The sequence below is a fragment of the Vanellus vanellus genome (genome assembly GCF_965231255.1).
Source record: "Vanellus vanellus genome assembly, chromosome: 2".
NCBI classification, from domain to species: Eukaryota; Metazoa; Chordata; class Aves; order Charadriiformes; family Charadriidae; genus Vanellus; species Vanellus vanellus.
The window spans coordinates 29,660,877-29,683,677 of NC_138906.1; the positions used below are offsets into that span (position 1 = coordinate 29,660,877).

A 22,801-nucleotide genomic window follows, 5' to 3' on the forward strand; every position below is an offset into this window, starting at 1 on the left:
TTAACTCGATTTTAATCGTTTTTTGTTTCCCCCACCCCCATCCACACACCCCACCTCCTCCTTCTCTCCCGCCCCCCCTTCCCTACACACCTCTCTTCCCCCCTTGTCTCAAGCCTAACCTTGTCTTGTGGTCATGGGGTCTATAATTTCATTTTTGTCTAGGCTGGTGAGAGCTCTGCTCGTTCTGTAAAGTGGATGCCAGGTGGATCTATGTTCTGGAAGGAACAAAGAGGCAGCGAAGGCAGCGCGGGGGAAGTTTGAGCGGCGAGGATGCAGGCTGTGTACTGGTACGCGGTCCTTCTGCTGCAGCCCACCCTCTACCTGGTGAGTGCCCCAGGCCCTCCGCACGGGCCGGGGAGGGGGGAGCTCGGCGGGGAGGAGGGCACCAGCCTGGCGGAGAACGAACAAACTCACGGCAACGACCGGCGCCCCGCAGCCAGCCCTGCCCCGTCCTCCCGGGGTCGGGCCGGGGCCGGGGCCGGGGCCGGGGCCGGGGCGGGGAGGCGCGGGGCTCGGCCGGGAGCGCTCGGCGGGTCGCAGGGGTGAGGAGGGGGGTAGCAGACCCGTAACTTCTCCTCCGCGGGGGAGGGGCGCGCCGCGAGGGGAGAGCAGGGTCGGGGGCTCCCCGGCCGGGTCCCCCGGTGCCACCTCCCGGCCCGGCTCGCCCGGTGCCTGTGGGGGCACCGGAGCGCCGCCGCGGGAACGCCCGCCCAGGCTGTGGGTTGGAGGCAACTTCTTGCCCTCTGCTCCCTCCTGAGGGTGGGAGCCCCTCCGGAAGGGGACCCCGCCAGTGTGCCACTACGGGTGGCGCGGCACAGGCGTGCAGGCACTCCGTGACGAGCACAGCTAGTGTTTTCCGAGTGAAGTGTCATTGACTTTGGTAGCAAATCTCCTTTAAGATTACCGGGGGAACAGGAGTAAACAGCGGCGTTATCTCCTTTAACACACACTTTATTCCCTCTACGATCGCAAGCAACAAAAAGCAGCCAGGCTGCTCCTTTGCAGCCCGCTCCCAGACAGCGATGCATTAAGCAGGCAAACGCTTTGAAGTGAGCTCGTCCTCGTGGCAGCAGGGGAGGCAAAAGCCCCTTTTCCAGGGGCTCCGCCGAGAGAAGGACCCCGACACCGGTGCCGGGAGAGGCGATGCTCCGGCTCCGGCTCCGCGGCCGCCGGGCGCTGCCTGCGCTGGCGCGGCTTCTCCGCCTGGGGGCGCTGCGGGGCAGCGCGGCGCGGCGGAGCGTGGCCCTGGCGCCGGGGCAGCCAATCCCGAGAGGGCCCAGGACGGGGCGGGGCGGGGGCGGGGCCGGGCAGCTCGCGCGCGCGCCTCCCGCGGCCGCGCAGCGCTCAGCGGGGCCGCGCAGCGCCGGGTGGTCGCGCCCGTCCCGTCCCGTCTCGGCCCGTCCCGGTCCTTCCCATGGCCGCCCCCCCACTCCCGCCCGGGACGTGGCTCTCCCCTGCGGGCTCCTGCCCTCGCCGGGCGGTGCCACGTCTGCCGCGTGTGTCTGTCCTCCCCGCGAGTTTTATAGCCGGGGGTGGGGGAGGTTTGGGGGGTGGGGTGGAGGGGGAGCGGGGAGAAAAGTGCGTGGCAAACAATCTATCAAAAAGCCGGAGCGAGATCGATACGTCGTGTTAAATTTTAAATGTGTTTGCTGGCAGTTAAACTGCTCTCGACTCATTACAACAACAGTGCTGGATTTATTCTAATGCGCTGCAGTCTGAACAACAAGCGCATTAATTCTCCTTTAATTGTAAACTGGGAGCATTTGAAAACCATTCAGTGTGCAAATTATGCTGATTCAATTACCGTTTAGTTACAGACTTCATTACCTGAATGCTCTTTTTTTTTTTTTTTTTTCCGAGGGCTTGGCATTGCAGAGTAAAGGAGATGATTTTCCAGTTTCCCTTGAAACAATGCGAAATATGATACAAAAAATAAAAACGGGAATAAAAAACAGGCCAGGGGGAGGGAATGCGCTCTTCGGCTGTGCTGTGTCTTCTGCCAAAACACTGGGGGGGGGATCCAAAGGATTTCCCTCTCTAACCCGATTCTTCTTTCTGACTCAATCCTTCAACGTTTATGCCCATCTCTCCCTATTCTCTGTATTTAGGGAGTGACTCTGAAAGTTTGCATTAGGCCATCGCGTGATAATAAACTGTTTATTAGCATCGAAGCATGAAGTTTTGATTACAGCTTTAATGCGGTGCCACAAACCAGCCAGGTGCAGCACTTTGTTGCACTCATCCGTGTGTGCGCGTCGCTCTGTGTGGGCTAGCGCAGTTTCAATTAGGAATTACATTTTCAGGTCTCAACCTGTTAGGAAGGGTAAATGATACGGCAGCACAACCAGTTGTCTATCGAGTTGCTTAAAAAAATCCTTTTTGAGAGGGGTTAATAGTATAGGGGAGAGGGAAAATAGCCCGTTTCCCCTCCACCTGGATCAGGCGGTATTCAGTGGTAGTGAACAGCCGCAGCAAGGCTGGGCTGCCTCGAAGTTACTCATTTACAGACACTAGCTGGCTTGTGATTTCTCTTCACCCAGCAAACCACTGCTCTTTTTATTCCCCCACCGTTAATCCTCTTCTTAATGAAATCGGGGGGAGGGGGGAGAAAGGGGCTTCTGCTTGTCTCCCCCTTTTTAATAGAGCCATATGCCATCCAGCCTTATTGCCTGAAATTTATAGAGGTCACGGCCGACCAGAACAAGTAGGAATTTTGCTGGGGTAGAGATGGTTCCTCGTATTATGTTTATTGATAAGCACATTAGTTAGCCTCTGCGAGGCATGCATTTTCTTCTTGTTTCGAGCTGTGCAGTCTATTGAAAATGTTATATATCATTTGCAGTGAAAGTGCATTTCCTTTGGCCTAAACGGATAACTTAGTACTTATTTGGTAGAATCAGGAGTTAACCTTTAAAGCCTTGCAGTTATTTTGTTTCTTCAGATTTAGAGAGCTGCAAAAAGTGTTCAAACAGCTACATTCGGTCTTATTTACCACAAGGCTCCACTTCACCGCTATTCTTTCAAAAGCATCTTAGTCCTATTCTAATGGATAATGTTTTCTTAACTAACAGTGCTGTGCCGAGCTCAAAATCGTCACTAAGGAAGCACGTAAATATTAAGAAAGAAAAAAACACCCGGAGCTCGTAGACTCTTAGGTTTGAGCTCTGGATGAGTTAAGGACACCGGGGTTTTACACCACTCCCTTAATGGAAACCTTCTTGTTTAATTCCTGCCTAGCTGCTGGTGAATTTCCAGTCCGACGAGACAGAACAATAAAACGCCAGGCTGTTTCTTTTCATTTCTTTTTTTTTTTTTTTTTTTTTTTTCCCTGGGTGGAAGCAACATGCTGTAGAAGCGACTAACAAAGCGCGCGAGCTGCTAGCAAAGACGGCAAGGATCCTAACTACTTATTTCTCAGTGGGACAGGTCAAGCATGGCCCAAAAGGAGGAGGCAGATCGTTTTCCGTACCGGCTGCTAAGGACTCCTTTCCTGCGGGCGGGGACCGGCCGACCGCTGGCCGGCGGCTCCCGGCGGCAGCGGCGGGCGCTCGCCTCGTCCCGCCGCTCCCCGGCCGCCCGCCAGACCCTGCGCACCCCTCCGGCAAACTCAGGGCGCCGGGCGGCAAGATGCCTTCTGGGCTGCAGGATTTTGCCCCCAACCTGTTCACAGGCTCTGCCCCTTCATGCTCTAGGGGGAACTTCCCGCCCGGTACAAGCAAGGAATGATGACACGCACCGGTTTTGCTGGGATCACCCCGTCTTGAAGAGACTTCAGCTCACTACTTAGTTACTCCTTACCCGGGGTAGCGTGTACGGAACTAAAATCAGTCGGAGTTTTGCCTTGCCTGCTACTAGAGTAAGGATCCCTCCCCCCTCGCTTCCCTTCCCCCTCCGCTCGTTGTCTTTTCCCAGCAAAATGTTTCTTTCACCGGTGGGTTTGTAAATTAGGATATACACCAGAGCTGACTGGCAGAGCGTTTTAACTCCGTACGGAATTTAAGCAGCGCAAGAGCAAATGGAGGGGTGATTTTTCAACCCCCAAGGAGGGCTGCGAGCAGTTTGTTTCGCGGGGGGAGCTTCTCTGCGCGGCGCTTTGGCAGAGAAGTACAACTGCGGGGCTGCCGGGGCACCCTGTTTTATAGGGCGATGGCTTTGACAGAGGGGCTTGGAAGGAGCCTGCTCACCTCCTCCCTGTACCGGGCTGGGATTTTAAGGTCTGTTCCAAACCAGCACTGTATTTTGGAGGCCTTCTTACAGCCGAGCGGAGCTTTTCTGCAAAAAATGTTGTGAATAATAGAGGTTTAAAATTGTCCTCAGCGGTGGCACACTTGGTACGGTATTTGCTGAGGGGGTAAACAGGGGGTTAGTGGCTCCAGAGTTTGTGTACATTTAATTTCGCTCTGTGTCGCACTGTTTGCGGTCATTTCACCCTGGTTAATGAAAGCTATGGAAAAAGTGAAGAGATATCACGTGCCAGAGAAGATAAGTTGATTTTTTTTTCTTCTTTCTTTTTTTAAAAATAGTTGCTGATTGTGTCCTACTTTGTCGTGGGATGAAAAAAAAACCACCCTCTATAGGCAGCGAAGATAAAAGCAAACAAAAACCAAAAGAGAGATAAGGCATTGCCCTGTCATAAACACCACCCACAGTATTTTCTCAGAGGCATTTGGTGCTGAAAGCGTTCGGATATTGCTTTTTTCCCCCCAAATAAGCGATTTCTTGCAATTTTCAATTTGACGTCGAAGGTGCGGGGGGAGAGCGCTTGGCACGGAGGGAGAGAAGTGGCTTTTTATGCCAGAGTTTACGTAGCCTTGAGGCGATGCCGCTCCCTCTTTCTAAAGGAGTTTGAACGGCGCTTTTGCGGTAGTGTAGAGGGAATGATTACCCTTTCGGAAGGTAAGGCACGGCAGTAGTAACCGGACTCGGATCTCGTGTAGGCGAAACAAACTTATATCTGCGCTCTAGGGTGTTTGGTGTGGGATTTTTTGGTGTGGTTTTTTTTTTTTTTTTTTTTTTTTTTTTTTTTTTTTGTTAAGCGGAAGATGGTGCAATCTTTTCGGGTCTTCCTTCCTTCCTGACCACCAGGGACCTGTGCTAGGAGTTTAAGAAGGGGTTTCCCCACACTCAAATTTCTTTTTCCTGGCGCTTAGTACACACTATTTTTATCTCTTAAATCGCTGGAGAAAGCAGTCTGGAACAGATTTCACCTTTTAGGGAGGCACCTGAATATAATCCAATATCCCCGCCTCTCTTTGACTAGCCAAATCTTCGAAGTCGGTACCTAGAGGTATCCATTTTAAGCTCTTTAATATTTCCCTGCATGTCTAAACCGCCATTTTAATTAACAAAAAGCCAATTTCCCAGTCGTCTTGGAAAGTGCGATGAAGCAGGTTAATCAACCAATTGCTCGGAATAGCCAGCATTGGGAGAAAATGAATGTGTGAGCCATCCTTTCCTCTCTAGGATTGGCTTCTGTTCTCCCGATTGGGCTTGGGTGAAGTTATGCTGTGATTTATCAGATAGTTTAACACCCAACTCGCTCTTCTTGTAAGTCAGCATTAAACCAACTCCTGGGTGCTTTGTAAATACAGCTTTAGCATTTTTTTCATGCAGCAGATTGACATGTTGACGATTCTGCTTTAAGGAATGTGACAATAAAGTGGAAAACCAAAGGCTGGCAAGCACTTCATCAAGGATAAAAAGGTTCTGCTGTAAGGATGTCACTCAATTTATTGTGAAAGTCGAATGAATTACGTTTAATGAAAGTGCTCCCCAGATGAATATTACCAGCAATTTCCTGAGTTGGCTCTGTCAGATTGATATGAGGAAATGCCAACCCATATCAAAAAAGATCTCCCGTCTCAATTACTATGCAAGCTTTCGAAGAGCTCCTTTTTATTGATATGATATATATTGGCGGGTTCTCAGTGCTGTGGAAACTGCTCTTTGTTCAACGGGACAGCATATAGTTTATTGTTTAACCCTACGTTTTTCTGGCTGTTGTTTAAACTTCTGCAAGTGCCCTTCATTTGGAGGGGAAACGCTTCTCATCCTCTTTCCCTTCCTGTGACCTAGAGAGACCAAAGTTGTGTGTCTGGCGGAGAGCGGGGTGATGCTTATTGCAGGAAGTTTGTTCAGCCCGGATGGACAAAGCCGAAGGTCAAGAGAAATAACTCGGCTGAGACAATGGCATTGGATCGCCTCATTTTCAGCGTATTTCTAGGCAACAATCCAGAGCACGGTAATATTTGTTACGACTAGCAATCCCAGTATTCCCGCCCTTTCTTCCTCATTCCTCTAGGGCTTCTTTGGGCAAATTAGAAATTCACTAAACCCGCAGGGAGAGAGAAAAGCTCTTATGTCGCCTCATCTACATAAGAATTGACTTTGTGAGAGGCTTTTCTGTTCTTTTTTAACTGCTATGATACCGGTCGCTGTTTAGGAATATAGCTTCTTTTCCCAGAATCCATCTTGCTGGGCTTGTTTGTGATTAAAGGAGCGATTCCTTCAGTTTTCTTCTACCACTTCCCCCTTCCATTTCAATTTTTACATCGAAGAAGAGAGAGAAAGAGACGGTACTGAAGGATAACCGGGAGGTGTTCGGTACTCTGCAGCAGGACGGGGTCGTGGGCACGTGGAGCTGCGCTCCTTGCATGCAGCATTAAAGAGGAAGCATGAAGAGCTTGTCCTTATCACGTGTCGGGTTAGTCTGGGTTCCCATTTTCCTGTTTGTTACTGGATCCAAGTCTAAAACTTTCTTCAGTGCACGATTAGTCCACGTGATTTTTTTTTTTTAATTTTTTTTTAAAGTGTGTTTTTCCCCCCTCTGTCGGAGATGCTGAATGTTTCGAGCCGCAGAAGGCTAGTGCAAACGCTGCGGGGAGAGCGGACAAGGGCTTGCAGACGGACTGGGACACGGCTGACTTTGAGGTGCCCTTGCTCGGCCGCTGCCTCCCCGCGCCCACCCGCCCCAGCCGGGGGCTGCCGCTCCCCCCTCGGCCTGCAGCACTCTGGAGAGCTCCCGGGACGGGCGGGTAGCGGTCTCCAGCACCGCGGACAGCGCCCGGCCCCGCGGCGCCCCGATCACCGCCCCGCCGTCGGCACCATTCGCTGTGCGGTGCCGGGGACCACACCGTCCCTTGGAAACTCCTCTTTCTCAGACGCCCTGTCTCGGGCTAATCAATGTTTCGGGCCGCTGCTGCTCAGACCTCACCCGAAACTTGCTGTGGACTTGGGGTTTCGCTGGCTGTGTAGTTTTCCTGAAGGAAGAAGCAGGTGGCCGGACAAGCAGATCGATGTATTTACTGTTGCTGCTGACTGGCTTTCTTTTAATGGCAAAGCAGCTGCTTTATTTTCTGGGGAAAATTGACCAGAGGGGCAATACATGACCGTGGAAGGGAACGGGAATGGGACTTTGGATTTAATAATCTAAGATACCTGGCAGGAGGAGTCTGAGGATCAGGAAGGCTGTTCTGGGATGCTCAGGGTTGTCTCATTCCATCCCAGGACCACAGCATCCTCTCCTTTTGGAGAGAGACTGGAGACATCTGAGAGCATCACAGTCAAAATGGGCTGTGGGACACAGCTGACACTGATATGTGACAGCAGGAAGTGATTAATTAATAATGACACTTCCTATTCTGTGGGTCATTGCAGGTGTGTCTCTCAGACACAGTCGATGTCATTTTTGGAATAGTGGCACTCTGAGACACCCGTGAGGGGCAACCAGATCTTGCTCCGTCCACTTGCTTGTGTCCCGGCAGCCAGTGCTCGGGGTATTTCCCAGCTCTTTCCTTGCTTTCAAGAGGAGATAATCGCAGGCAAGTGCCTCCACTCCTGTAAATCCCCACTCACTATCGAGAGAGCTGTCCTCTAGAGGTCTGCTGCCTGAATAGCACTTGTCAATGAAACACTGACTTTTGACAAGGCAGGTGTAAGTGGATGACTGATGGAGAGTCCTTCAATGAAGGAATGTGATGGGAATTGACTGGGCTGAGAGAAAAAAACCCCACAGTCCCCACCAACCCTCTAGATAAAACCATAAGCCATTTATTTCTGATCCATATTCTCCCATTAATATGAGTAGGGATCGTGATGCTTTTGCTAGACATGAACATTTTCCAGTCCCTTTTGATTACACCATGTCCCCATGCATGATGCCTGGAAACTGTGTTGTCTGCTTCAGAGATATTGCTTTTATCTTCCAAATGCCACCCTCATTAATGTCAGTGTCTTGCAGTCCAACTAGTGACAAATGTCTCAGGGACATTCATCTGCCTTGCACACTGCATCCATCTCTCCAGGTGCCTTGCCTTTTCCTCTCCAAGGAGTGGTGTAGTAATATTTTCTTCCTTGCCCCCTGTGTCTGCTGTGAAATGATTTCTCCACTAGTTGGTCTATGTCCTGTCCGTTTATGTCTTAGTTTTACCAGTACCATCTGGGATATCACCACTCCTATTAATCTATTTCATCACTTTGATGACAGGTTGACCAGTGCATGGAAAGATAATCTGCTCTTTCCACATCTGCAGATTGTTGATGGGAGAGAAATTAGGCTTTTGTGCTTTCTGGGACCCTACAAAATTGTAATTACTCTAGTGCCCTATTTTCTTCGAATTTCATTTTCTAATCCAGGCTTGATGCAAAAACTAAAGAATGAAGAGCCTGGTTATTTCTTTGTGTGTGTAGTCTGGTTGTTTCTTATTGTGTGTGCTTGTGATTGTTTTGGGTGGTTTTTTTTTTTGTTTTTTTTTTTTTTTTTTCTCAACTTTGGAAAAGCTGATAAGTAAAATATGCCTATGTTATTTCTTTGTATATTTCCTTAAACTTTGGTGATAGCTGGATAGGATCCCTAGGCTCAGCAGACTCCTTTTAGGAGCAGAGCTGACAGCCAAAATAATACCAGGAAAGAAGTGATCTAGTAGCCACAGTTCTTTTATATATAAATAAAATTTGTATTATTTATTTAGAAAGAAAAGTAAAGAATCACTTAAAATCTAACCAATACAGCATCCTCAGTTGAAAAACAGAAGATGCTACTTACCTTCCTAGTTAGAACATCTGATGCTTTGATCCAGAAATCCCTAAACTTAGTGATGATTTCTAACAATTCCAGTAGTTTTGGATCTAGCCCTGTGAGTATAATGATTCGGCTTGATACTGCATACCTATGTCAGAAATAACATAAGTAACATTACAAAAGATTAATGACTAGCATGTCCACTGTCCCTCCTGCACCCTCCCCCTCCCTGGTATTATTTGGGAGTGAATTTTTCAACTAGCTTAGTATTTCCAGCATTTGTCTTAGAGGTGCATATGAGCTACTGCATAAAAGGAAAAAAAGAAGACACACTCTACCCATATATTGAGAGCACTATTGAAAAACAAAGGCAGATCCTATGGCCTGATCCTGCAGTGTTCTACACGATAGAATTCCTGTGTAAATCAATGGTTTACTTGTGCAAGAAGGACAGATTCTCCTGTTGAAGATTAAGTAGACCGTTTCTGTCACTGAGGATTGCTTGTCATTATTCAGATACCACTTCAAATTGAAAGTGTAATTGGCAGCTCTTAAAAAATTTTAACTAATGAAATTTCTGTTATGAATAGTTCAGACCGTGTACCATAATATTTGTCTACACACTCATTTTTATAAGCCATTCTTGATGGAACTTTAGGAAACCAATTCTTCTGCTAGGCTATTTTGTCAAGAAATGTTGTCATAGGCCTTCAGGTATATAAAACTGCTTATATAAAATTAATGAGCTGCTTTTTATATTTACAATCTCATCCATAGCATTTGAGATTTTGCAAAATAAGGCATGGATTAAAAATAGGAATAACACTAAAGCTGTGTCCTCACGGTTGCTGCACTGTCAATAGCAATATTGTAAAATATTGGTCTTTTTAAAATCAGAATGTTAGTCTGTAATTTGACTCTAATTTAGAGTAATTTCTGTTGTCACTTTCTGCAGCTACTTTGTATTGCATACAGAGTGTTTTCTTGATGTTTATGTGGGGAATGGTTTGCACTTTGAGAAGATTTTGTAAGCAATATTGCTAGGTAAAACATAGCAATAATACTGTAACTTTATGGAGGACAATTGCTGAGTGAACACATCTTTAAAGAGCAGGGAAATAAGGAAGAGTACAAATACAGAGATGTGACATAAAAGATGTGCATAATAAATAGTACATCAAAAACTTCACCATTAAAAAAGATGGGATCCATCCTGCTGCCTTCATCTGTAATGAATATTACTTTAACAAGGCCCACAATTTTATATTCCTACTTATTTCTTCTCCCTGCTTCCACAAACAATCCCATTTCCTTAATTGGCTTGCTTGTAGTAGACAGCAGTGTAGTACATGTTTCAAACTGAGGTGCAAGAGTATGACCCTTTAGTAACACTACTTTCTAATGTCACTTCTGTGAGTGGTCACCTGGAGCGAGTAAGGAACAACATCGTCTGGCCCTTGATAAGGCAGTGCTCTGTGTGAATCATCTGCTGTATCTTCAGCCTCTTTCTGCTGAATCACATGGTGGTACCTCGTGCTGTGTACCTCCTTACTCTGCGAGCAGCTCTGCTGGCTCGACTGGCACTACTCATTGGAATAAGATACTATCCCACAGAATTATAAGTATATCAGAATGTAGTTTGTGTTTGCATCTTAGATGCACAGAATATTTGCTAGCTAGAGCAGAGTGTGAGTCTTGGGAAAGTTATTGGGTGGATTAGCAGATTGTGATGATATGGTTCAGTCTTTCAGTGTAATGCAATCCAAATGAATATGGAAATGTGTGACTAAGTACATTAGAGGAGGTGCGAGTGCTGCTTTTATTCTTCACAATTTATGGAATATTCTAAAATTGTGGGGTTGTAACAGACACTTCAGAGTAGATGCCAATGGTTTGTAACTACATTTTGGAAGCAAAACACAAGCTTAACTGAAGTCAGGAGACTTGCGTACATATGCTTCAGTGCTTTACTGAACTAGGACCATAAGAAAGTGAAGGAAGTATGTTTTTTGTATTTCTGTTTTTAGGACATAAAATTTTCTTCTTTGATGTCAGAAAAGATCATGCATCTATACTGTTATGAATGTTACAAAGTAATATTTTTGCCAAGAACTTGTTACCTCTGGGCTATTTAGGATCTACTACAATATTACACTTATAAGTAAGCATTACACTACCTGTCATCCCTTATCCTAAACATATTTTCTTCATTATTGTCACAATAATTTTTGGATAATAAAAGTTATCAATTAATTATTGGATAATATTTTTTTTTGCTTAATTCTGAATACTTGAAATCATGATTTGTGACTTATTTTGTCTACTGATTCAGCTTTTGAAGAAATAGTCTGCAAAATATCTTTATCTTTGAAATTAAACTGAAGTTAAGCTTTTTAAATATATGATTCGTCTTTTTATTTTTTTGTAAACATGTTTTTGAAGTATTCAGGCACCATCACTTACTGTTTTCTAGAATTGCAAAAAGATGCAAATGGAGGCACATCTGAGAAAGCCATGTGTGGCCTGTGTGCAGTATTATATCTGTGCTCTAGATCTGAGGTCTAACTGTTACTGATGTACATTTTTTGCAGACCACTGCAGATTCTTTTTTCCTTTCAGAAGAAAAATGTAGTTGAATGATGACCATGTAAAGGAAAAAATATACCCTTATTCATTCTTCCACTAGAAACTTGCATGTTGATTCAAGACCATTCAGACTCATGAGAACTTTGCCATAGATTTCTCTGGTCATAAAATGGTGTCCTTCACTTGATAAATATTTCCATTTTTATAAGGTGGTTGGGAAAGATATTTCATCGCCTCTTAGCTTGAGTCACTTTGTGTGAATTGGCTATTCATAGCTAGCACAGGAAGGAAGAAGTAATTATTTCTAATAAATGGGAAAGAATATGTGTGTGTGGGTACGTGGCATTCATTGCCTCTGGTCTGAGCAACTTGGTCTCCTGGGAAGTTAGAGAGCTGAGTGGGTTTTATACGCTTTCATTTCTAGCATTGTTTCTGTCATTGTGGTATGCTTTAGTAAATTTACCGAGAAGCGTGTTGTCCTGTCTTTGGTCTGCCATGAGACACTTCCTTTAGATCCAAGTCCTTTTGCTCTCTGGCAGAATGGCTCAATGGCTACAGTACTCCTTCACTTAGAGTAATGATTACATTATTTGTCCCTAAACTTTTATGTTTTGTTTTATCCAAGTGGCACAGTGGTAATAATCTATGTCTGGCAAAAAAAAAAAAGAATCTGTGCTGCCAGCCGTTGTAGGTGGATGATTTGCTTTAGCTCAACAGGTGGAGCTGTGACTTCGCTAGCCTGTTGATTCAGGCTAAAATTCAACTAGCTGGACTCAATTTTGCTCACATATTTTATATTCCCTAAATTTGCATCTACATTTCCATTACTCATGGAATGTTTTTAACCTCCTGACCTGCAAAATGCTTCAGGTAATGAGAGGCATATGTGTTCATGTATTCATCAGGAAAAGTTGTTCATTGGTGGGAATGACATGGTTCTAGGGGGCTGCTATGGAAGTTTTTTCTCTGCCCCAGCTTTGCATACTAATGGAGAAATTAGACCGAGTCTAAGACAGTATTTCCACTTAGCTCTCTTCGAGTGTGGTCCACCTTGCATGACTGATTTAAGATTAATCCCTGAATTCTAGGAATTTTCTGTGCCCTGCCTTTTTGTTAGGACCTCAAAGACTGTAGAAACGTTTGGAATAATTCTCTCTCTAGCATGTTTAGAAAAGGCTAGTTACAGTGGATTTGTGTTAATAACTTATGTAAAAATAGCAAATTCATTGCCTGTACATCCCATAATTCTCATTTCATAGACTACTTGCATCTCCTATGGGCCGTGGTCCACGCTGCCTTTTTTTTCTTTGATTTAGCTGCAGCTGATCATGTAGTGATTGGAGTAATGTATGAAGGATCATTCTGTATTGGGAAAACACATCACAGAAAACCAGGAGAGTGGCTTGAAATGTGTTGTGATAATCGCATGAGGATCCACTTATAAAGGTTCTTGCTCCTCAGAAGCTTTCAGTTCTACTTTATTCTCATCCTTTTATATTAATTTTTCAACATACACCTGTGTAAACTTGTTTTGTTTGATGAATGTTTAGAGAAGGATTGTTTCCATATGGATTTGTACATCCCTTGGTAAGTCAACAATTCAAACATAATACTAGATGTTCGCTAATCACATCAGAAGTGTTCCTAATACTACACTTACAGTGGCAAAGTCAATTAAGGCAACGAACACAATACTAACTGAAGATTTCAAGTCACACCATCTCCAGTAAAGAAATAATTGTTGTGATTGGATGAAGCAAAGAACTCCCAAACTCCAGACTAAAATATGCTGAAAACATTCACTGCATGCTCATGAATAAAAAAAAAAACCAAAACCAGAAATCAAAATGGAAGAGGCTATTTCACGAATGGAAATCTAGGGTAAATTAATCAAATAAATTGTTTGCTATTAATAATGTGACCAGCTACAGTCAGATTCCAATAAATATGCCCAGTGGGGATGGAAAATCTACCCAACTGAAATTACATTGATAAATTTATCGTAGTTTTCAATGCCATCTGAGTATGTATTTAGGAAACAAAAACTGTCACAAAGATAGCCTGACAGAAAATGGACTCAACTATTTTTTGTAATTGAGATAGTTCTCTTTGACAATGGATGTAATTTTCAGGTTACTTAAGGATGTTAAATGTATTGCTGCTTAGGCAGAGAACTCTTAGCAGAAATGTCAGCGTAAAAGTGACCTCCAACGCTTACAAATATAAACTTGAGGTAATGCTCTTTTGTTTCTTTTCACGATAAGCAAACATGATATGGGAACTGTTTGACCTGTTTAGTACCTAAAAAATGTTTGCTATGGTCACCTGTACTTTTGCTAGAGGACCTGTTGGGAATGGTAGGGAATGCAGGTTATTAGCTCTTATGCCTGAAGAAACAGGGGGTTCATCCGTAATGAAGTCCTGTTGGTTCTAAAATATGAATGAGTCACTAAAGTTGCATAGAAATAAGTACAGTATTCAAAAGGCAATCCCAGCACAAATTCCTTCTTAGAAATCAAAACAAAATGTCAAAGAAAACAGAATCTGAATAAAGATTCATCCTGTCCCAGTTGCTTAGCTTTCACGGTCTTTTCTCCTTTGATGTCTTAGAGCCTGTCTCCTCTAAGCTTGGACCTCTATTTAATTCTTGGCTACCTAAGAATCATTTACATGACATCTGGTATTATTAGTGACTGAGTAAGTGTTACCCACAAACCTGAGACTCTGACTTCAGTCACAGGCTTGGTTCAAGGCTGAACTCTTCACTTAGGGTTTTTTTTTGCTCTGTGCCATTGAGCACAGTAAAGAAACACTGCAAATGTCCAGTGAAATGACTCTGCAGAGTTTCTCTTACATGCACATTCTTTATTCTTCATCTTTGTTGTCTTCTATCACAGCTTCTAGCTTTAATTGCTTTACTACTTCATATTCAATTACCTCATAATTACTTCACATCAGCCATGCACTCAGGCTCTGGCTTTCTTTAGTGTGGTGATTTCAGTTCATGACAGTGTGAATATCATCTTTGGACATTTTTCAGTGTGCATGTCCTCACTGTACAATACCTTTTCCATAGCTGATATAAGTCAGACCATAGCAATCTTGTTTTGATCATCCTGAGCTCAGCTGTCAGCTTCAGTCACACATTCAAGCATCCTATTAGTCAGTTGTAAGAAGCTGACAACACGCAGCTAAGCTCTGCTCCCAGATAAATGACTGCACCTCACATTCAGCTATCACTTACAACTGAATTAGTATCAGCTGTGATAGTTAGACTTCTGGGTTATTTTTGAGCTTAAATGCCACCACTGCAGCCTAAAATACTATAAATTCTCTAGCGATGATGCTCTTGACTCACAGAGGCCCATGAAAGCAAAAAAATAGGGTAGTATTGGCTATTGGGAAGTACTTGGGTCTGCAACACCCTAGGCTTACAAAATATATCGTAGGGTCACAGGACTTTTCCACTCTCTGTTTCTTTTGTCTCCCATCCATATTGTTCACACCAACCCAGTGGCTGAAGCCCTTGCTGTAGATTTAAGAGATTCAATTTCTTCCTCAGTTTCAGGAAGTGTGAACCCAAACCTCACAATTCTGAGGTAATTGCTTTAACCGCTGGCTGGTGGAATAGGCTAGGGGATTTTTCTTGATTTTGCTTGTTCATTTTATTCTGCTTGGTTTAATATGCTCAGGTAATCCTTCAGTCAGGAAACAGGACCTCCTTGTAGGTAAGTTCTGAGACTTTTGTAGTATTAAGTCCTTCTCTCTTGCTTTTTTGCCCTATGGATATGAGTTCATTCATAGTGAAGGAACTTCAGACTTTGAGAGCTCAATATCAGAAAAAAAAGTTATTCTGATGTGAAAGAAATTCTTGAACCAGAAAGTTGAAATTATGTTGCCTTGCCAACTCTATGCATTGGGCATATTAGCAACAGTAAAATAAGGTGCCTAATTCTAGGAGCAGTTTATGCCTCGGAGATGCCAGAGAGTGTTTAAGTTAATTCCTTTTCTTCCTTTGATTGCTTAGTTTGGACTGCTTAGTAGGTTCTGTGAATTATGCTTTGAGAAAACTGGTCCCAGCAGGGATCTGGGGGTATCTAACTCCAGGTTATGAACTCCAACAGGTCCCTGGGAAAGAGGGCGAGCACTTCCCTGTAGTGATTATAGGCACCTTCTGGATCTAGCCTGGAGAATCTTCCAAAATTGCTAATGCTAAGCATAAGCAGTCTTGTGCTTTCCTGTTTTAAGTCTGCTTGCTGGACCTCCTTTGTCTTCACAGCTACATACCAGGCCAATTCTTGTCCTTACATTAAAAAAAACCCAACCCTGTCAGTCTTTCATAGCAGAGTTAATTACTTCTAGAAAACTGTTTATGTGCCCAAGATCCTGAAGGCTTTTATTTTTCTGTATGCACGATACTCATGGTTAGCCATGGGTGTATATTAACTTGAAACAAGTTAACAGTTTACACACCACTACCTTCACTCCCCATCCATTATTTTTAAGCTTATAATTGGCTTTGTTTAATGATTTGTGTCTATCACTCCCCATAAAAGTCTATCAACAAACTACTGCATGCTCTCTTTATCTCTGACCACCTCTCTGTCCTCAGTGCACCAGCAGGAACTGTCAGTAAAAGGATAGGAGAACTTGGCTCCAGTGTCTTATTTTATTGGTCTAGGACATCAGGAGCAAGGATTGCAGAGATGTTCTAGCTTGGTGTGTCTAGCTCTACAGGCTGAAGAAAGGCAACTCTTTTTCAGAGCTGAAAAGTGTATAGGTTATTCCACGCAAATAGCTCTAAGGGTTGAAGCATGTAAAGAATATTAGTGATTTTTAGCTGCAAAAGCTGAGATGCTTCTGGGAAGAAGTAGTTAAGACTTGAGATTAAAAACACCCAACAAACTAGGCTGGCTTTGAATGGGCATTTCAGGAATCGTAAAAATTATATACCTGACAAAAAGTCCATGCCCTACCACATTTCAAAGCTTTTTCTTTCTCAAAAAAGGCAACATGAGTACTTCTCAAAGAAGAACTGTTTTTTTTGTTTTTTTTTTTTTTTTTTAAAAGGTATATTTTCCTGTAATCTTGTTCTCTAAACCATTTTGTGTTAAACTTTCCACAAAGACTAAACAAATATTGAGGCAGATACCTTGCAGGGAAAATTTTGCTTCAAGTGGCCAGAGTTCAGCAAACTTCTAAGCAACTGAAAAAAGGTCTTATTATGGGAAGTTTCTGGCAACCTTAATCATAACCATTGCTACCAGAACCACCTATAATTTATAGACACATGTACCCTCGTAGGTGCTCTGTGTGACAGTACTTTCCAAAATGGTCTTATCTTATATATAACTTTTCTTTTTTTTTTAGTGTTGTACTTTGGAGAAGCTTGATGTGTTAAATAGAATGGTTAGAAGAATGCAGTTATTATTTATAATTTCTTTATAACACTGCCTACTCTATGGTGGTTACAGACCAGATTTTAGGAATAACTTTTTCATCATGAGGTGCTTAGAAAGGGCAGAGGAAATGCTGCAATGTAAATTTAGATTTAAAAATATTTTTTTCTAATTAAGAGTGGCAGATAGCTACATTTGGTATGCATAGACTGAAAAAACCTGTTCTTTAAATGCTTAAATGTGCAGATTGTATCAAATGATACATAGCTTTAATTATTTTCTAAATATACTGTTCTACAAGTATAGACATTATAGCGCTGTTGGTCCCGAAGTGTGCAATAGATTTCTTTTCAAATAAGGCTTATTCACCCTGCCATCTCTTTATGGGTAGACCTTTTAAATCTGTACAGCTGAAACAAGTAGCTTGTTATAGCAGCTCAAACACAATTAGTGATCAGTTTGTGCAGAAACAGCTAAGGGACAAAAGAAACAGTCTCTTATTATTTCTTGTTTCTCCATCTTAAAGGAAGGAGCTTTTTCAACTGGTAAATGAAAATAAATCACTAGTGCCACCAGATCTGGGTAAAATGCACTGGTAGCACCATTAAGAAAGTCTTGCTTCATTTCAGGCTACATGTGACCTTGGGAAATCTCAGTTATGCCTTGGGACAAAAGAATTTAATGTTTCATTTTGTAGCAGTACCATCTTTCACCTTTATGTGGATTTAAAAATGTAAATAAAATTGCGTTCTGTCAATGGTATATGTGAAGGTCACAGTCATATTAACCACGAGAATTCAAACTGCCATTTGACCCATCATTGGTTCAGTAGATAACAATGCATTCTATTCACTTCCAGTAATCTAATTTGTAAGCATTTTATAGCCCAATATTTTATGCCTAGTTGCTAAAAAGTAAGAAATAAACCTTTAAGCACTTCATTGCAGATTTATTTACAGAATAACTGTGTATCAAATAGGGAGGTTTTTTAGCATGCCAGGACATCTTGTATTACAGTCTTACTTGCAAAAATGGCAAGATTGAGTACTCTAAAAGATAGGAAGAATGACTAGTGAAAGAGTTCAAGGGTTCTCTGATAGTTTTACTTTCAACTTCTCTGTGCTGATCTCATGCAATTCTCTCACAGATCATCTTTGTGGCAGCTTTGGTGTAAGCTGTATTCTTCTAAAACTGGAAATAAACAAAAGCCACTGTGCCTGCTGTTTAGAGGTGGAGATGGATAAAAACAGTTTGAATTTAGATGATATAGTATAAATGGGATTTTTCTAGTTTTGGCAGAGCAAAACCTAGGAATAAGTGTGAGTTTTGTTTGCTACAATGCAGACTACCCAGGTGCCTGCAATTTCTCTCTGGATATCTGGAACATTTGTTGGCCAGAGCTTCAGCCAGTATTAAGTCCGGATGGTTCCCTTGATCTGGCCATGTGTGATTATACATACCTTCTGCTGTTGCTTCCTCTCTTGGCGAGCAGACCAATTCTTCTGAAAGTGTGTAAGCTGTCATGCTTTGACACAGGAACAAACCCTTAAATGTGAAATTCTAGCACAAGTCTTTCCTAAATGCAAATGATTCTGCATTTGCTCGGTACAAAGAACAGATATTCCTTTCACTGGAGTGTGAACAGTATCTTATTCTTAAATATTTCTGTGCTGCATTATTTAGAGCTTCCTAAGAAACACCTGATATTGGCCATAGGTAGAATCAGGACACTAGATTTGGTGAACTGATTTGGCCATTACTTTGTTTCTGTATCAAGTGAAACACATTGAGTACATGTTACCATGCTATTATCTCCACCTATTTGAGAGTGACTGGTGAAAGCCAACTACTGTTAGACTCTACAAATGCATTCTGGGAACAGAATTGTAATGGAAACCACTTCCCAAACTCCCCCTGGATATCCATGGGTTCTCTAACAAGAGACTTGTAGTATTCAATGAAGACACTCAGGACTAAATTTTTACAAAAATATTCTTAAGTCTTCTGTGGTACGATTTCATACAGATTCTTATATTAGGAACAGAAGGAGTTGTCACTATGGCTGATAGTGGGGAACTCAGCACCTCTCATAAAATAAAAGAGATGTCTATAAAGACTTACTGTAGAGAACGTACTTGTGGCTCTTTCTTAAAATACAACTGCATAGCCAGATACAGACAATTATGTGCTTGGTGAGCATATCTTTTGAGCTAGGGGAACAGGAAGCATGCCTAATCCTGAACATATGTAGTCCAGTTAGGAATGACAGTATTTGAGCAAAGAAGTCCTGCCTTTTAGATGGACTATTAGTATGGGTGTAGCTGCGCACAAATGTAAATGGTTTTAGCTCGGAAATTGCTCACATATGAGCAAAGAAATGCACTGTATTTGACCACACAGATACATTCTTGGTGACATCTGTCATGAACCTCAGCAAAAAAGAAGGTGAATGTTGTATCTGAGACACAGGAGTAGAAGATCCTGAAATTGTCTCATCCCTCCTCTTGTCAAGTACTTTTCTTGATCTTTGCTTACAAAGGTATTTCTAGGTTCAATAGGGGATATGAGGGCAGTGTTTATTTGTAGTATTCACAGTAAGTCTCAGCTTGAAAGAAAATATGTGAAAGCAAGCCCATGAGTCTAAAGGAAATGGTTCTTGTGTTTATTATCCAAGAGGGAATATTTTTCAGAATGGATATGTTTAAAAGGAGTCTCCTGTTAAGCTCGATGAGATCTAAGATTATGTGCTGACTATAACCAAGATTACTACAAGGTTTGGAGAAGTAAAGCTTGTTTTGATTTTTTTTTTTCCTCTTTTTGCCTTTTTATGTCAGCCTTTTGAGGAAAAAGACAAGCATAAGGAGCTCTAAGGGTTTTAAACTGTATTCTTAACATATTATAAAAAGCAGTAAATGAAGAAAAGTATAGTAGTTGCCTATGCTAGGCATAGTTTGATCTAAAGCCTATCAATGAAATAACTGGGCATTTTTCCCACTGCCTCCAGACAAGATTAACAAAGTCTTCCACCCAAAGATCTTGGAGCTTTGTAAAAAGTAAAAAAACACTCCCCTCTTCCCCCAGCTCTTCTCCTCCAACAAAAGAACTCACAACAAAAGCAAACAAACAAATCAGAAATGCAGGGGAGTAAAAGGGGCTATCCGTTTTGGTCAGCTCTAGTTTTAGATGTTCAGCTCCAAACTCCTACATCATTTGTCTGACTGACCAACCACAAGGGCACTGGTGGTAAAGTTGGAGGTGGAAAACAGTTCTTTGTAAATCATGCTCTAACCACAGGCACTCAATGTAAAAGAGTAATGCTGGATACTGAGTGGGACATCACACTAGGGCTACAATATCTCTGTGTGAGGCAATTGTCCTATCTGCCATAAACAAGGACATTCATATGTAACTAGGAATATTCCACCAATTGAGAGCAATTAACAGTATGATAGCTCAACACATTTAATCTTGAATAGAAGCTGCAGACCTTATGAAAAAATAAAACAGAGAGGCAGAAATAGGAGAAAAATATATTGATTTGTAAGTAATTGATTTTTTTTTTTTTTAAATAACCCCATGAATCCTGCTCTCATTATGCCATCTCAGATTGATGTTTTGGGATATTATGTGTTTTTGCAACTAACTAACTCATCCGTAATAAAAGCCCCAGAGCAGAGAAATATGATTCGGAAAAAGATTTAAAAGCACCAAACAAAACTGAACTCCTCGTGATGCCTTAGAAAGCTATTCATAGTTCATCATCACTGATAGAGGCCTAGCAGAAGAATGGTGAACAATCCCCCTTCCTGGTATTAGCAGAGCTGTGCCACGGTCTTCACATGGAGAAGGTTTTTCTGTGTCGGACCTAGCTTGAATAGCTGGGCTGAGCTCTCTGCAAGTCTTTACACATTACTTATGTGCTTCATGTATTGTATATTGTAATGTGTATATATATTTTAATATATAATATATATGTAATATATATATTCCATGGCTGGAAAAGACCTTTAAGATCATCAAGTCCAACCCTTATCTGACTCTACCGGGCCCACTTTTAAACTATGTTCCTGAGCACCATATCTAGATGGCTTTTAAATGCATTTCCCCTTGCAATGCCATTTCCTCTTGTCCTATCAGTTGTAACTTGTGAGAAGAGACCGACGCGCACCTCTCTACAACCTCCTTTCAGGTAGTTGTAGAGAGCAATAAGATCTCCCCTGGGCCTCCTTTCCTTCAGACTAAACAACCCCAATTCCCTCAGCCGCCCCTTATAAGACTTATTCTCAAGACTCTTCACCATCTTTGTTGCCCTTCTCTGGACTGTCTCCAGCACCTCAGTGTCCTTCTTATACTGTGCTATATAATAGCAGATAAACCAAATGCTCTTTGCACATGTGTCCATTGGATTGTTGCAAATAAATCCAGGCTGAGGTTTAGTGTTAATTATTAAATTTTTCTCTACTGTGATGAAGAAGAATTGCTCAATGTCACTTTTTTTCTGATATGGAAACCCTGTTAGTGCTAGTCAAGCACCAAAGCTGAACTTTGAATATGCAACACAGGTCGCAGTGAGACACTTCGCATGTTTACATTTGATTCTGTCCTCTGCTGGATTGAGGCATAAGTCCTACAGAAGCATCCCTGAGTACGGTAAAAATGGACTTAAGGCTAAATTCTTGTATTACCAGTGAATTAGTATTAAAATTTTCTATCGGAAAGATTACAGTGTAATACATTTCTGTCCTGGCTTCAGTTGGGATAGAGTTAATTTTCTTCCTAGTAGCTGCTGTGTTTTGGATTTAGTAAGAAAGAGAATAATGTTGTTAATGCATATTGTTTCAGTTGTTACTAAATAATATTTATAGCAAGTAAAGGACTTTTACAGCTTTCCATAGAAGCTGAGAGGGAGCATAGACAGGGCAAGCTGGCCAAAGGAATATTCCATACCATAGGTGTCATGCTCAGTATATAAATGGGGGTTGGCCGGGGGTCAGGGATCCGCAATTGCTGCTCGGTACGGGCTGGGCAAGCGATCATCAGGTGGTGAGTCCAATTTGTGTTGCATTAGTTTATTTTTTATATTCTTTTACCATTACTATTATTATTATTTCTCTTCCATTACTGTTCTATTAAACTCTTTATCTCAACTCATGGCTTTGGGGTTTTTTTCCACTCCTTTTTCTCCCTCTTCTCCCTACCCTACTTGGAGGGTGGGGGGAGTGAGTGAGGGAATGGCTGCATGGTCCTAGTTGCTGGCTGGGGTTAAACCACAACAATTTCTTAATATAATACTGCCTCATTTTTCTCTACTTTGAAATAAAAGCTAAACACCTGAGCAGTGCCGAAGTTCACATGACAAACCACTACATAAATTGTGTACAACTCTTGAGGCAATAGCCGGAGGATTTAAATTAGAAAACAGAACTAACAAAGATAACAGTTTATTATTTTATATCATGTCTTACATCTTTGTTATGTAGCTTACAGATATGTATCTGATCGATGAAGCATAATGATGATTTTTTGTGGTACAGGAACTGAGGATCTTTGTCCTTTAGCAAGGCCCACAGAAGATTTAGGTACTATCCAAAGCAAGGTTTAAGTAGAATAAACGAATGGTTTAGGGGTTGGCTTTCTAGCAAGTCTTCAGTTATACTGGATTCTGAGAAATAATTCAGCCCTCAGGTGCTTGGAAGTAAATGCTTTTCTGGTATCAGTAAAACCAGCTGTAATATAGTTTTAACGCTAAGCCTATTGCAAAGTTTAAGCTATTGAAATAGCAGAGAAAATGGTGGAA

General features: G+C 42.4%; 1 protein-coding gene across 1 annotated transcript in view; it reads left to right on the forward strand.

Moving 5' to 3' along the window:
* Nucleotides 1–270: 270 nt before the first annotated feature.
* Nucleotides 271–22,801, forward strand: part of NXPH1 (neurexophilin 1) — a gene marked incomplete at both ends in the record, with an annotated part of 145,196 nt that continues 122,665 nt past the window's right edge. The window contains one exon of the mRNA XM_082480106.1: nt 271–324. Within this exon, the coding sequence (XP_082336232.1) occupies nt 271–324 (54 nt within the window). The remainder of the gene's footprint in view (nt 325–22,801) is intronic.